Source organism: Cibotium barometz, chromosome 60 (assembly GCF_041138505.1).
Source record: "Cibotium barometz isolate CiBa-2024 chromosome 60, ASM4113850v1, whole genome shotgun sequence".
In the NCBI taxonomy this organism is placed as follows: domain Eukaryota; kingdom Viridiplantae; phylum Streptophyta; class Polypodiopsida; order Cyatheales; family Cibotiaceae; genus Cibotium; species Cibotium barometz.
In genome coordinates this window covers 26,338,313-26,354,021 of record NC_141105.1, presented here as the reverse complement: position 1 = coordinate 26,354,021, position 15,709 = coordinate 26,338,313, and the positions used below count along the sequence as shown (strand labels likewise).

Sequence of the window (15,709 nt, the reverse complement as noted above, 5' to 3'; positions counted from 1 at the left end):
CAATGCTGAATTTTTACTTTTATCAGCCCTACTATTGCTGATTTTTCCTCATCTTCTGGATCTTGTTGCCTTTACACATGTGTATATCTACTACATCTTCTTATGCTTATCACTGGTGCAGTTACAGAGCTATGGTTTGCTCTCTTGCTATCATTGATGTGGATTACATGCAGCTCAATTTGGCATTTGGATGCTTGCCTTCAGGGGGGTATTGTGCGATGCCTCTTGATTTGATGCAGTTGATGCCCACATGATCTTTGACATGCATTTCAGGTGATGCGCTTATGTACTAATGTGCTCTACCATTAGCACTATGACTTTGGGGTTTCTCATTTTCCCCATCATATAGTGCTTGCTTTTCCCATTGGCACTGGAGTTCATCTTTGCCATCGTGATCTCTCTTGATCACTCTTACTGTGGAGCATAGTGCGGGCAACATTCACAGCTTTATCACCCTGCTACTCGTTCACACCGTTCACTTGAGAGGGGTTTGTTGGTCATGTCCACTTGGGCACTCCCGGCCAGTTCAGGTGTGAACTCAGCTTACTCACGAGCACTTTTTCCCTCTGGCTGGACACAGGTTTTTTCCTTGTGTGAACACACACGTGTGTTGGGCACTTAGCCCTAGGCTTTTTAGTACTCATTTGTACTTTCATTTTATTCATTATTGAGTACATCTTTTCCAGCACTCACGTTTCTCTGTGCTTGAGCTTGTGTGTGTGTGTGTGTGTGTGTGAGTGTGTGTGCGCAGTCTAGCTGCCTTCCTACCCAACAGACTTCTAGACCAATGGCTGTCTGAGAAGCTCCTCTGAGGCTACCAGAGCTAGCTGCCTAAGGGCCGACCTGAGGTGATCCCAAGCTCGAAGTAAACTGGCTAACTGTCTTCAAAAGGTGGGCTGAATCCATAGGCCCGCATCTCTGTGAAGATCCATCTAGTACTCTTCGGCCAAGGGCCCCCTAGGCTCAGGGTGCGGGCTAAAATCCGGGCCAAGAGGAAGTCCTTCCAAAGTTCGCCACTAGAAAGGGAGTCCTCTAACAATCAGCTTGCCTAGCAGGGCGCGGCTATGAATAGTAGGGTCAATGATGTCTAACCCCCCTCTACATCGTGGCTGAATGATCACTCTCCATGCCACCTTGGCCCTGATAGGCCTCCCATCACTGTTGGCCCATAAGAAGTTTCGGATCAACGCTGAATCTGGCCAATACATGCTCGAGAGAAGGCCCAACAAGAAGTGATGTACCACATGGTGGCAAGAAGGACCTAGTTCGCCACCACCACTCTACCAGCTAGGGAGAGCCTCGTAGAACTCCAGTACAAAAGCTTCTTCCGAATGCTTAGAAGAAGAGGGGCTAGCTGTTGCTCTGGAGAGATATCTATGCCAACATGGCATTCGAGATAGTGAACTGGAGTGCCCCACGAGATCCATTGGAAAGCCTCAAATGGGCACCGAGTCGGGGCGTGTGCAGAGCCTACCCAAAAACCACACGACTTGTGCCAGTTGATTTGTGCTCTTGATGCGCGACAGAAGATCTTCATCGCCTCAACAAAACTCTGGAGATTCCCAACATCTCCAGATAGCAAAGCGGCTATGTCATCTGCAAACTCTGAGTCCAGTAGCTCCTCCTGTGAACAGAGAGAGACACAATCCTTGAAGCCCTGTCTTTTGGACTTTGAGGAAACTGTTCATGGCCTCGGCAACGAATAGGAAAAGCTAAGGTGCCAAGGACAGTCCTAGCGGACCGAGTGGGAAAGGGGGAATCTGTCGCCACGGGCTCCCTGAATGAGAACCTGGTTGTGAGGCTGAGTAAAGTCCTAAAACCCCACGGATCCACTCCATGGGGAATCCCATCCAGCTCATAGTGCCCTCCATAAAGCTCCAATCCACCCTATCATAAGCTTTCTCAAAGTCAAGGAGTAGCACAATGAGGTCATGCTATTGCATGTTGGCTGAAGCAGTCGCCTCCCAGAAGGTGAAGATGTTGTCCAGAATGCTCCGATCCTGAACAAAACCAGGCGGAGTGTCATGGATCAAGTCAGGGAGGAACGGGCTGAAGTCTTCGGCTGATGGCTTTGGCTGAGATCTTGTAGGCCGTCCCAAGAACGGTGATGGGTCTCCACTGCCAAATCTCCAATCTGTCACCACCTTGTATCAAACCCTCTGAAAGCCTCTCTGGCATGGCACCTATGGACATAATCTCATTGAAGGCAGTACGAAGGCCGCCTCCCATGAGGTCCCAGTGACGGAGGAAAAAAGAAACTGGGAGCCCATCCGCCCTCGGGCATTTGCCTCTAGGAAGAGCAGTCAATGCCTCTGCGAGCTCCTCTGTAGAAAAGGGAGTCAGTAAGAAGGACCGAAGAGCGAGGAGAACCACCTCTCTCGTGTGACGCCAGACCCTCTCGCGCACGCGTTCATCACCTATGGGGATAATGGGGCACCCCGTGAGGAGAGGGGGAAAAATCAGTGGCAATGGCTATCACATGGGGGGGGTTAGAGACAATGGTTCCATCTTGGCCACGCAACCTGCGAATACCATCTCTCCTCCTGTGAGGACCTGCTATCTCAAAGAAGTCTCTCGTGACACTATCACCAGCCTGTGTCAAAAAGGAAGCTCTAGCATGGTATCTGAACTCCACCGTCCTCTGCTCAATGGATCTGATCTCCGTACGGGCGGCAACAATTCGACTCTCAATCCAAGGGATATCGGGGGACCTCTCCTGAAGCTGCTGAAGAGAAGCAAGACCCTCCTCATACTCCTCTCTTGCTCACGAAATCCCTCCAATCTGCTCTGAGCTGCCTCCTGCAAAAAATTGTTGATCTCACCAAGGCCCGCATTCAAAATACACACAGCATAGAACCTGAGATAAAATCCAATCCCGTCCAAATCTACGCTATCCTGCTGCAGATCTCAGGGTCCTGAATAAGGCTGTCCGGGACCCTAGAGCTCGCATGCTTGTCCCGCCTCCAGGGGTTGCCTAGTGTCAGAAAAACGGAGCATGATCCGAGAAAGTAGTGCCCGCCAAGGTGCAGATCATGCCCCCATGGCCGCAAGCCCACTCATCCACATAAAATCTGTCAAGTCGAGAGAGGTTGGGGCTGGTGCTCCTCCTATCAGACATCAAGAAACACAAGCTCCCGTGGCTATGCCCAAACTCTGGAAGATGCCAAGGATCCTGACCCCCAAGTGCCATGATCAACTCCTCTCATGAAGAGTACTTTGTGCGTGAAACTTTGGCCGTGCCTCCTCTGAGTGTGTCCTCTGCTGCCTCTATCATGTTAAAGTCTTTTCCCATGCACCACAAGTCAGCCTAAGGAAGGGCCTGGTGGACTGTGCTCTAGAATATGGCTTTGCTTGCTGCAGCGTTCAAGGCGTAGACATTGAGGAAGCCCACGCAATGCTCTCCAATCATAACGGTAACCCACTATGCTCACATAGGGACTATGATACCTGAGCTTGACACTGCCGGTAAGGGCTCCTCACTAACAGAAATACAAACTACTCCTTGCATCCCCGAGGGACCGAAAGAGGGAGACCAAAAAGTGTGGATCCTGCCTGGTAAAATCCCGTAACGGCAAGAACGCCCCTCGGAAAGGTGGTGCTCCTGGAGGAAAAGGATGTCGATGGATCCCCCAATTGTAGCTTTGTGAAGCTTGCCTCCGGGGACCTCGCCTTTGAAAGCACTAAGGCCCTCCTAAACCTTGAATGTTCAATGAGGCTATCCGCATATCAATCTCTGTGGGAAGCAGAACTATTAGATGAGAAGTAATCACTATCGGTCTTGGGGCAAAGGCACCCCAAGTGGGCGCCGATCCTATCCTCCATGTGCCACCATTCTGTACTAGCGCAAGAGTAGGCATACTCCGAACTCCATCGATCACAATGGAGGTATCTGTAAGAGGGTACTGCGATTGAGACATTCAAGAACTAAGGTCCCAGCTCCATCCTAGCCAAGGGCCAGAGGTGGGTGAGCACATCAGTGATGCGAAGATCATGGAGATGGTGTGAAAGCTCGACTGCCTAGTCCCATTGCGTCTCCAGGGGCTGCAATCAAAGGAAAAGAGATCATCGCGCCACTCTCTAGCGTAGAAGGTATGGAATGATGGAACACCACACATATCCAAATGGGCGCTACCGTCTCCTCAAAAAGATATGTTTCTTCCACCGGAAGGCAGCAACAGAAACTGTAATCCACTAGAAGCCCCAAGATCCTGGGGGGGCCCACCACAGGACTTTGGTGGTACAGTCCTCACCAGGGAAGCAACGATGGTTATCTCTACCGGTTCCAAGAATCTATGGATCAAGTGGTGAATGGAACTTGCCGGCTGCCTCCACTCCGGGTCGTTCACCGCTGGAGGGCGGCGGGAGTGCGCTGGAGAGACGCAGGGAGGGGGGGTCCTGGCTTAGAGGAAGGACGGGGCAGAGGGGACCTCTATGGGAAAAGTCTGAGGCAAGGATGGGGGAGGTGGAGGAGAGAGGGGGTGGGGGGGGGGGTGGCGGAGAGGAAGGAGAAGGGAGCAGTTGGGGGTGATCTGTCGAAGAGGGAGGCTGCTGAGGGGGGGGGTGTTGGCTCAGAGGAAGAGGACAAGGCAGAGGGGACCACTGTGGGAAAAGTCGGAGGCAAGGATGGGGGAGGTGGAGGAGGGGGCTGGGGAGGCTGAGAGAAAGGAGAAGGGAGCGGCCGGGGGTGATCCATTGAAGAGGGCGGCTGCTGAGGGGGCCTCGCCAGGAAATCAGTTGGGCCAATTGGCCTAACTGGATCTGAGAATCAGAGGAGGAATCTTGCAGGAAAGTGGCAGCCAAACTAGAGGGGCCGGAGGGACCCTTTCCGTGACTGGAGGGGGCCCATCGCCGATGGGCGGGTGCTGTGGTAAATGCTCAAAATGGTTCTCTGACAAAACCAAATCCTCTTGTACTCTGCCAGCCTGGCGCACACGGCGATGATGCCCAACTCTGGTAGTCGTTTGATGGCTTGGGCGTTGGCCAATCATTTGCCACTCTCCAGGGGGGGAGGGTGGAGAGGAAGGAAAAGGGAGCGGCTAGGGGTGATCCGTCGAAGAGGGAGGCTGCTGAGGGGGGGTGCTGGCTCAGAAGAAGAGGACAGGGCTGAGGGGACCACTGTGGGAAAAGTTGGACGCAAGGATGGGGGAGGTGGAGAGAAAGGAGAAGGGAGCAGATGGGGGTGATCCGTCGAAGAGAGAGGCTGTTGAGGGGGCCTCACCGGGAAATCAGTGGGGCTAGCTGGCCTCATTGGAATCTCAAAATCAGAGGAGGAATCTCCGTGGGAAAGCGGCTGCCAAATCGGAGGGGCCGGAGGGAACCTCTCCGTGACTGGGGGCCCATCGTCGATGGGTGGGTGCTGTGGTAAATGCTCAAAATGGTTCTCTGACAGAACCAAATCGTCATGTACTCTGCCAGCTTGGCGCACGTGGCGATGACACTTGGCTTTGGTAGTTGACTGATGGCCTGGGCGTGGCCAATCGTATACCACTCTCCAGCGCAGGGTCGTCCACGGTCGGTCGGATTCTGGTGCTCCGCTGCCTGTGAGCTGCCTCTCTCTCTACCCATGGTGAGGATCTGCACGAGGACCTCGGGGAGGCGGCGCGGGGGGGGGGGGGGGGGGGGACACCAGAGGCAGTCTCTTGGAGGGAAAGCTCTGGCGAGGTGTCCCATCTGCCTGCAAATGAAACACTGACCTGGGAGGCTTGAGTACTCCACTGGCTGGGGTCGCTTCAAAGGCATAGTATAGATATGACATGAGGCATTGTCTCCGGCGAGGCAATACAAATGGGAAGGGATGGAATCCCGGCTGCCCGTGCAAGAGACGAGGTAGCAGTGGGGGGGGGGGGGGGGGAGGGGATTCCATCACTCTCTTGATGGCTCCACTGATCACTAGAGAAGAGGAAGGTATTCTTTCCTAAGGCATGGGAAGCAGACATTCAGTGGGAAGCCCGACATGCCAGCCAATGGGTCGGACGCGGGGTTGAAGCCATGCTGCCCACGTGCAAAGAAGGTATGGGCCGTACGTAGTGCAACGGAGCTAGCTGCATGACTCGATCAGACGCTACTGGCGAGTCAAACTCAACCTGATAGTAGCCACGTTTCAGAGGATGAATGTCTATGCTCTTTGTAGGCCCACTGATGAGGCTCGCCTGCAAAAAATCTCTGAGTTGTCTGCAGGCTGAGCGGCTACCGACAATCTTGCAAACCGGAGGCCTCTAGAGATGCAAGTGTGATAGCGAGGAGCTAGAGGTCCGCTTCTGAGAAAGATAGGCAAGGGATGGTGGCCTCATTTTGGGGATGACGGAACGGTTGCCATGGACTCCTCTTGAACGGTGAAGACCAAAGGAGCCAAGTCGTGCCAAAGGAAGATTACCCAAGAACTAGAGGAATTGATTGAAGAACGGGGAGAACAGAGAGGAGCCGAATGAGGAACGAAGGGGGCATGGTTGTTACTTGTACCGGTACGGTACGATACTGTACGGTATTGTACAGTATGATATGTTCCCCCCCCCCCCCCCCCCCCCAGAGAAATAGATCCTTCTATTAGTTAATGAAAAAACAGCTACAATGGGCTAAAAACAACCACGAAGGGCGAGATACATCCTCGCCTCATGTACAGGGCGGGGATCAAAAAAATCAAAAGGGGTGGAGAAAGATGCACTTCCCCTCGGGTTGATATGACCGTTATTCTTACTGTTTTTCGATCGTTTTTGTCCGTTTTTCAACTGTTGCAAGAGGGTCTAGCAGCATATGAGGGAGGTGGTTCCCCCTTCTCTTCGGTCATTCGTATTGACACCATTCACTGCTGAGGAGTTGGAGGCATTGATGGCACTTCTCAAGGGCAAATGCTTGGGGGGCGGATGGGCTTCCAGTCTCTTTCTTTCTTCGTCATTGGAACCTTATGGAAGACGGCCTTTGAGCTGCCTTCAACGAGATTATGATCACAGCGGCCATGCCAGAGAGGCTCTTAGAGGGCTTGATTCACTTGATTCCCAAGGAGGGTGGTGACAGATTGGAGATCCGCCAGTGGAGACCCATCACTCTTCTAGGGACAGCCTATAAGATCTTGGCCAAGGCCGTCAGCAGGAGACTTCAGCCTTTTCTTCCAGACTTGATCCACGACACTCAGACTAGCTTTGTTCAAGATTAGAGCATTCTGGACAACATCTTTACCTTCTGGGAGGCAACAGCTTCGGCCAGGATGTGACAGCAAGACCTCATTGTGCTACGCCTCGACTTTGAGAAAGCTTATGATAAGGTGGATTGGAGCTTTCTGGAGGGCACAATGAGCAGGATGGGATTCCCCATGAAGTGAATTCATGGAGTCAAAGGACTTTACTCAGCCTCACACAGATAGGTTCTCATTCAGGGAGCTCGTGGCAACAGATTCCCCTTTTGCCGCTCGATTAGACAGGGCGGTCCTCTGGCACTGTACCTCTTCCTATTCGTCGCCAAGGCCATGAGTAGTTTTCTCTCCGCCTAGGAGACCGGGCTTTAGGGATTGCGTCTTCCCCTCCGCACGCAGGAGGAGTTGTTGGACTCAAAGTTTGCAGATGACATTGCAGCTTTCCTTGCAGGAGATGTGGGGAATCTCCAGAGATTTGCGGAGGCAATCGAGATTTTCTGCCACACATTAGGAGCGCAGATCAATTGGCACAAGTCGAGTGATTTTTGGGTAGGTTCAGCACCCGCCCCGACCTGGCAACCAGTTCCAATTCTTTATCTCGGTTGCTAGGTTGGCATTGATATCTCTCCCGAGTAGCAGCTCGCTCCGCTTCTTCTGAGTATTCGGAAGAAGCTTTTATATTGGAGCTTGACATAGCTCTCCCTAGCTGGCAAAGTGGTGGAAGTACTTCTAGCCACCATGTGGTACATCACTTCGTGCTAGGCCTTTTCTCAGGCATGTATTGGCCAGGTACAACGATTGATCTGAAAATTCTTATGGGCCATTAGTGATGGGGGGCTAGCCAGGGCCAAGGTGGCATAGAGAGTGATCATTCAACCACGTCGCAGAGGGGGGCCAGGCCTTATCGACCCTGCGATCGAGAGTTGTGCCCTGCTGGTCAAGTTGATTGTTAGAGGACTCCTTCCCGGTGGTGAGCCCTAGAAGGATTTCCTTTTGGCCCAGATTTCAGCCCTCACTCCGAGTCTTGGGGGCCCTTGGTCGCAGAGTACTAGATGGATCTTCACAGAGACGCGAGCCTCTGGTTTTAGCCTAGCTTTTGAGGATAGATTTGCAGCCAGTTTACTTCCTACTTGGGATCATCTCAGGCCAGCCCTCAGACAGATACCTCCAGTTGCCTCAGAGGAGCGGCTTCAGCAGCCTCTTGTCTGGAACCCCTTGATCTGTTTACCCAATGGCCACATGGTAGGGGCCCGAACGCATTCATCTTGGGGTGCCTTGAGCATGGGACTAGCAAGGTCTCTTGGAGAGTGGATCGCACACAAGCAGTTACCCTCGAAGGTGCAGAGAGAGGCTTGATAGGGGTCTGGGGTAGAGATAGGCTCAGCATCGACATTGACTCAACTATTGCTCAGGAGTGGCTGGCCCCTATTCCAGACTCGACCCCCCAATGTGGCTAGGCATGCTTACCAGGCACGATATCCTCGTGGTGGTCCACTGAGCAGATGAGGACAGTGGTCTGCTCACTTTTTCTATAGGATCTCATGGCAGACTAGAGAGATTCAAGCTTTCCTTGGAGGATTTGAGTGGCTCCACCTTGTAGAGGGTGAGGGTGATTGGTTTTCAGGCACAGGAATGGCACATAGATCCGGCACTGACCAAGGTGGCTAGGGAGAGATTATGGCGGCTACGGATATGGGAGTGTGGACCTCTCACGCGTCTGCTATGGGACTCAGGAGAGTGGACTTGGCATGATCCTGTGGATCGGGAGGAGACTTTGGATGCCCCCTTCTTTGCATATACAGTGGAGCTAGGCCGCAGGATCCAAATGCCTGAGATAGATGGCAGATCGGCAGCAACAGCACATTGGGCCTATCACAGCGCTTCCTTTCAGATTTCTGGAAGAGGCTTTGGGGCAGCTTTCGGCCTAGAAAGATCACCCTCTTTCTTTGGTTGATGGCACACAAGAGTTTGGTGGTCGGTAATTGGCTAGAGGTCGGCCAGGAGCTTGCCCGCGGTGCCCGCAGTGCGGCCACCCTTAGGAGTCTCAACGACATTGCCTTTGGGATTGCCCGAAGGCTTAGTAGATTTGGTAGCGGATTATCTGCATCTTAGGGCTTATGAAGAGGATGGGGGAGGGCTAGCCCTTAAGGTCTCTCACCATCGTATTGCAGCAGTACCAGTCACAGCTCCACGTGCAGGCGACTGGCGGCCAGGCTCATGGTAGAGATGGGAGATTTGCAGTAGCATAGCAGCCTGGCACATTTGCCGTGCTAGATGCAGTGAGGCCATCGAGGGTACCCACACTTCACCGACTGAGGCCATCACGAGCATATGGCTCGTTATCATTCACACCCTCCGCGGTCAGTGGGGGAAGTCACAACGAGGTTCTGACCGCATGCGTAAGCGGCAGGAAGCTTTCTTGAGGCTTTGGAAGCTTGGCCCTTTCCTCACAGATAGAGGCAGAGACCCCATTTTGCATTACAGACCACCTGCGTGGTTGTCCCCCCCCCCCCCCCCCCCCATGAGATAGCCTTCTCACAGAGCGGCCAGCTGGAGAGAAGTGTCTCTTCCCCTTTCAATCATTTGCTTTTCACCCTTAAAAGAGGCAAGTTCGTTTTTTAGCCCTTCTTGGTTGTATCTAGCCCTTGGTGGCTGTCTTTTCCTTAACTAATAGAAGGATCTTCTTCCCGAAAAAAAAAACCACCACGAAGGTCAAAGAGAGCGGAGGATGAGAAGGGGGCTGGGGGGGGCGCAGCTGGACAGAAGGGGGCGAGGGGGGTTCAGCGGGGAGGGTGCAGGCGGAGGATACAAAAAAGGGGCACAGGCGAGAAGAAAAAAGGAGAGTGGGGGGGGGGGGGATCAAATGCTGGATGGAGAGGACGCCGGCAGAAAGGGAAGAGGGGGAGCGCTGGCGGAAGGGGGCTGGGGGAGAAAAGGGCAGCAGTGAGGGGGGCAGTGCAAACGTTCGGGGCACAGAGCGTGCAGGACGAAGGGAGTGGGGCACAGTTGGGCAGAAGCAAAGGGGCAGTGCAAATGTTCGGTTGGGGTTGGGGGGGGGGTGTCGTAGCTCAAGCTCGACTCGTATCATGTTTACTTGTTTTGTGTTCGTTGGGATCTCCAAGCAAAGGAGTTTTGATAGGTAGAGTGAGGTATGGAACATGCTTTTCATGACATTTGTTGTGGTACATGAGGAGCCATTGTGTGGGATTTGGGATAGCATGTTGTAAAAATTGTTGAGAGTATGAAAAAACAAGGTGTTGAGACGTTTGCTATACTTTTTAAGGCTTTCTTTTATGCTGAAAATGGGTTTTAAAACTCCACTGACGGGATGAGACTTGGGCTTGTAGGTAACGTACTCTCTTATGATGGATTCCTATTGCAAAGCTGGTCAGCTGGAAGAGGCACAACTGTTATTTGAAGGGATGAAGAGAAAGGGCATATCTCCAGGTTAGATTGTCTCCATCCTCTACTAGAATTCAACAGCTAGATGTTGCTGCCTCTCACGGGCACTTACTTTGCCTGCAGGAAGAGATAGGCAAGATTCTTGGCTTTTTAAAATTTTGCATGACTAATTTTCTGCTCATGCGTTGGGCTATGCTTCCAGGAAACCATGCATACTCTATTCTCATTTCAGCTTACTCAAAGCTGGGCAGAGCGGATATGGTGGAATCCTTGAGCAAGGAAGTGCAGACTCGAAAGGAAGGGGTATCAGATCCAGTCCTCTTCAACTCTGTGCTAAAGTCTTATTGCGAGCTAGGCATGATTGATGCCGTTATGAAGACTCTGAAAAGAATGAATGATGAGTCTGTCTCTCCAGATCGTGCAACTTTCAACATACTCATATGCTATTTCTGTAAAGAAAGAATGTTCGACATTGCTCTTCACACACTTGCTGATTTGAAAATCCGAAAGCTTCGTCCAAATTTGGTGTGTATTATGATTGCCACAATCATGTGATTAAGCATAAGCCTCCATGTTATCAAGTCAAATCATGGCTAGTTATGCATATGAAAATGATGTCTTTTGTAAGTTTCAATGCCTTAAGCAGAGTGGATTTAATGAGGATCTGTGGTTATGATTGGTTTGTTTTGCAGAACAGCTATGCCCCACTCATTATTGGGCTTGCAGGGGTGGGGAAAGTTGACAGGGCACTAGATCTTTTTGTGGAAATGAGAGAAGCTGGTATACGACCCTCAGCATCAGCTGTTAGTGTCCTGATTGACGCTCTTTGCAAAGAGAGAAGGGTAGATGAAGCCTTAAAATATTTCAAACAAATGGTGGTAAGTGCCTCCATGCTTCCTGTGTAAGCTTTGTATTGTAGATCTACCCTTTACCTTTTAGAGTTTGGAGGCTTTGAGTATGCTGGTTTATGTCCAAGAGTTTTTTACATCACAACAAGAAGTCTTGGCTGATAATATAGAAAGTGCGAGTAATCTAGAAAGAAGTGTTAGTTTTAATTACCGAAGCTGGGTAATAACCACATCAAGGGAGAGTCCAGTCCATGATCATACCCTTCGTAAGCAAGGCTCTTACTAATTAGCAACTTGTGTTCATGTGTGTCAACAAGCAGTGTTGATTACATTACAATGTTTGCTTGACCTGGTGAGTGCTGCGATTTGGGCTTATGTCAATAAGCCATGTGGCATAGGTAACCATGTCTGCTAGACCTAGTGAGTGCTGCGATTTGGGCTGAGGAAAATACTCAAACGTGTGGCCTCCCAATTCACAAAGCCCGAGCTTTACGAACTCAATAGGCCTTTGTTTGTGTCGTTAGCCCCTCGCCACAAATAGAAAAGCCTGTACACTCCTCCCACTGCAGTCAATGTATGTGTGTTGGTTTCTAACTTTCTTGGATATTATGGCAGGAGAAAATGTAGCAGAGAACTTGAATTCTGTCCCTGGAGGACAAGTTAGATGGTATCAAACTCTCCTAATGGAGTTTCATTCTTGGCAACATTTTGGTGGTGAAAGGCCTCTAGGACGTAGTCTTAGGTGATGATTCAAGGCTTGTGGCTATACAACTAGCTACTCCTCAAAGAAGTGCAGGTGTTGCAACACGTGCTGTGCTGATCTACATACTCCCCTATCTCAGTCCTAAGTTTCCCGAGGATTGGGGTGATCTGAGATTGCATCCGTTCAAAGAAAACACATGACGTTTCTGGAGTGCTAAACCTCTCCTTAGGTAGTTTGAGAGAATCAGAGATTTAATGATCCAAGGATGGATATAAATGTGAGTAGCACCAGTATCAAAGTGGAGAAGAACAGGCTGATTGGCAACCTTGCCCCAAGCCATAAACAACTTCCTTTTCTCTAAAGGAGTAGCAAGAGTTCTTCAGGGAGAGCATTCACCCGAGGTGATTTTGCAGCTGATTCTCCTTCTTTGGCTTGCTGGACAACAGCTATATGCCCTTTTTCTCCACAGATCAAGCATTCCTTGGTATATTCTGCCAGCTATTTATACGTTAGCTTCCTTTTGGATGGCAAAGGTGGTTTACCACCATTCTTTGGCTTCTGCTCTTATTGCTTTGACTTCTTTTGGTCAAACGCCTTGGCCTTCTTCTTTTGGGACTCTTCTTTGTAAGACTTCCCAATTGTCCAAGGCATATGCAACCCTTCTACCTCTATGGCTACATCTTGAGCTGCTTCCAAAGCAGTTTTGTCATCTTGACCGCTCATCAAAGTGTTGGATGTAAGCCATGGATAAACTTCCTCATCTCCATATTTGAGGGAATTTCATTGAGGTAAATTTGAGAGAGGTTGCACCAAACTTATTGATATAAGTTTCAACATTCTCTCCTTGGTTCTTCTTCAATTCATTCCATTCTTGCTGCACATCAGCTTCAAAAGATGAAGGTGAAAACTTCTTATTAAAAATCTCCTTGAAGTTCTTCCATGTCTTTGATTCTTTCTCTTCATGGACAATCTTGAGCCACCAAATCAAGGCAGCATCCTTCAAGTGCATTCCCGCCATCTTGATCTTGGACTTTTGTGAATAATCTTCACCACCAAAAGTAGCATCGAATTGCCTAATGAAAGAAACAACTTTTTGAGAATCTCTCTTATCGTAAAAAGCATCAAACTTGACGCCCTTTTCTCCGGGCTTGAACTCCTACTTGGCAGCTACCTGTGAAGTTCCTTCATGAACCGCTACACCTTTTGCCATAACAAGCAAATCAGTCACCATGGACATTTTTGGTTCTTTGGCTTTCTCCTTGTCCTTATGAGGATTTTCAGGATGAGACGAGGCAACTTGGATATGGTGGGACTTCGAGGTTACAGCTTGACTTACCTCCTTAGATGATGGTGGTGGGTGAAGTAAATTTCATGGTCTTTGAACTTTTTTGAAGTAGAGACTCCTTTTGTACTGAGGTAGGCTTTAATTGCTGTAACAACACCAATCGCAGCAGCCTTCTCAGTAAGAAAGTCTTCAAAGAGTTTAGTTCAGCTCCAGCTTTAGCTCTTCTCTCCATCAAAGCTTGAAACTCTAGATCTGCTTCAAGCTCTAATCTTCTCATAGTCTGAGAAAGACACTGTCAAAGAACGTTGAGAACCTCCAGATTGTTGATGAATATTCTTCTCTCCTTCTCCTCACATGGTGAATGTAATCTATGGGCTTGCCAAAAATTCTGTCACCTCGGGAAAGTTCTCACAAGAGAAGACCTATCTCTAATACCATGTAATGCAGGGGCACGTGAAAGTGACAAAATTGATGAACTACTTGTAACAAACCCACTTGATCAACAAACACATAATGAAAGAAAGTAGGATTCAAAGAAAAGAGAAATGAGACATCACTAAGAGGGGAACTTGCCTCTCCCCTTTGCAGGAATCAAACTACGGGCATGCCCGAACCTTTACAATAGATGAGAGCTGAAATGATGCTCACAGCTAGGTACATCCAATAAAGTGGGCTGAAATGTGAAAATTCTGATTTTTAGGGTTTGGAAACCCTAACCCTAATCCTACCCTAATTTCTGCACAGTCCAGGCAACAAGCTATCTTCTCTGTCCACACCTTGGTTTCACCAAATATGGTGCATTCTGGCCGAGACAATCGCTGCAGATCATTGTTGACAATGTGCATCAAGTGTATTCTCTAGTATGCACCTTGCAATTGATGAGAAGTGCTTGAAAATGAAGAGGGAGTGCTCCAATTGATAGGCAATGCTCTAGAATGGAAAGAGTAAGCTTCAAATGACAAGATGCTACTTTAATTGACGAGTGTAAGGCCACTTGTCCTATTCTAGGTGCCACATGTCCCATTCTAGATGCCACTTGTTCTCATTTGAGATTTGCGTCTTCCATAACCTTCTATGCTAAAAATATCTCAACTGCTTGAAAATGAAGAGGTAGTGCTCCAATTGATAGGTTTGAGGCTTCAATGCTCTAGAATGGAAAGAGTAAGCTCCAAATGACAAGATGCTACTTTAATTGACAAGTGTAAGGCCACTTGTCCTATTCTAGGTGCCACATGTCCCATTCTAGATGCCACTTGTTCTCATTTGAGATGTGCATCTTCCATAACCTTCTACGCTAAAAATATCTCAACTGCTTGAAAATGAAGAGAGAGTGCTCCAATTGATAGGTTTGAGGCTTCAATGCTCTAGAATTGGAAGAGTAAGCTCCAAATGACAAGATGCTACTTTAATTGACAAGTGTAAGGCCACTTGTCCTATTCTAGGTGCCACATGTCCCATTCTAGATGCCACTTGTTCTCATTTGAGATGTGCGTCTTCCATAACCTTCTATGCTAAAAATATCTCAACTGGTAAAGATTTTGTCGAAGATGCTAAGTGCTCCCATTTATTTAGCTTGCAGACGTGACGTTATGACGCAAATGGAATATCCATTCGAGTTTGTCCAAAAATAGCAACTCTCCTAAAATCGAGGAGCTGCATGCTTTGTTGTAAAAATTCACCTGTTAATGGTTTGTTCAAATGATTTGAGCATCTCGTTTCACCTTTGAAACCACTCATCACTCATTTGGGCGTTCTGGTCAATTTTTGACCACCCGAGTGCTAAATCTAGTCATCTGGGCATTTGGTCTATGACTACCTGATTGAAAACTTTGGGCGTTCTGGCCAATGGCCACCCGTAAATAGAAATGAGCACTCTAGCTTAATTAGCTACTCGAAGGATATACAAATCACAATTCATGCTCCATGAGCTATGTGGTAATTACCAACTCACATATGGAACAGTTTTGAGCAAGACAATGATCAATTTGAAGAACAAAGTAGGAGGATGGTTACATAGAATATGACTCCATCCCTATAAACCACACTTGGGATCTTATGGATAGTCCTTTAAAACACAAGCTAATGGACACACAGTGGATTTACAAAGTATAATGGTACCATAGTTGTTTCTCGTACGCGTACGAACAGGTTCGTACGGTATGGTACGAACCTGGAGTGGTACGATACCGTACGATATCGTACGGTACGGTTTGTTTTTTTTTTGGGGGTTTTTTTTTTCCAAAAAACCATTTTTCCTTGAATTTTTTTTTCCAAATGCTTAAAAAAAATATAGAAACCTTGCTTTACGAAGATCCCAAATGCTCGCAATACTTCGCAACTTTTGT

General features: G+C 49.1%; 1 protein-coding gene across 5 annotated transcripts in view; it reads left to right on the top strand.

Moving 5' to 3' along the window:
* The window catches only part of LOC147605177 (uncharacterized), a 141,283-nt gene that overhangs the window by 69,033 nt on the left and 56,541 nt on the right, over positions 1–15,709 (top strand). For all 5 annotated transcript variants that reach the window (XM_086794157.1, XM_086794154.1, XM_086794156.1 and 2 more), the window contains exons 6-8: positions 10,474–10,573; positions 10,731–11,053; positions 11,221–11,406. In XM_086794157.1, the coding sequence (XP_086650283.1) occupies positions 10,474–10,573; positions 10,731–11,053; positions 11,221–11,406 (609 nt within the window). The remainder of the gene's footprint in view (positions 1–10,473; positions 10,574–10,730; positions 11,054–11,220; positions 11,407–15,709) is intronic.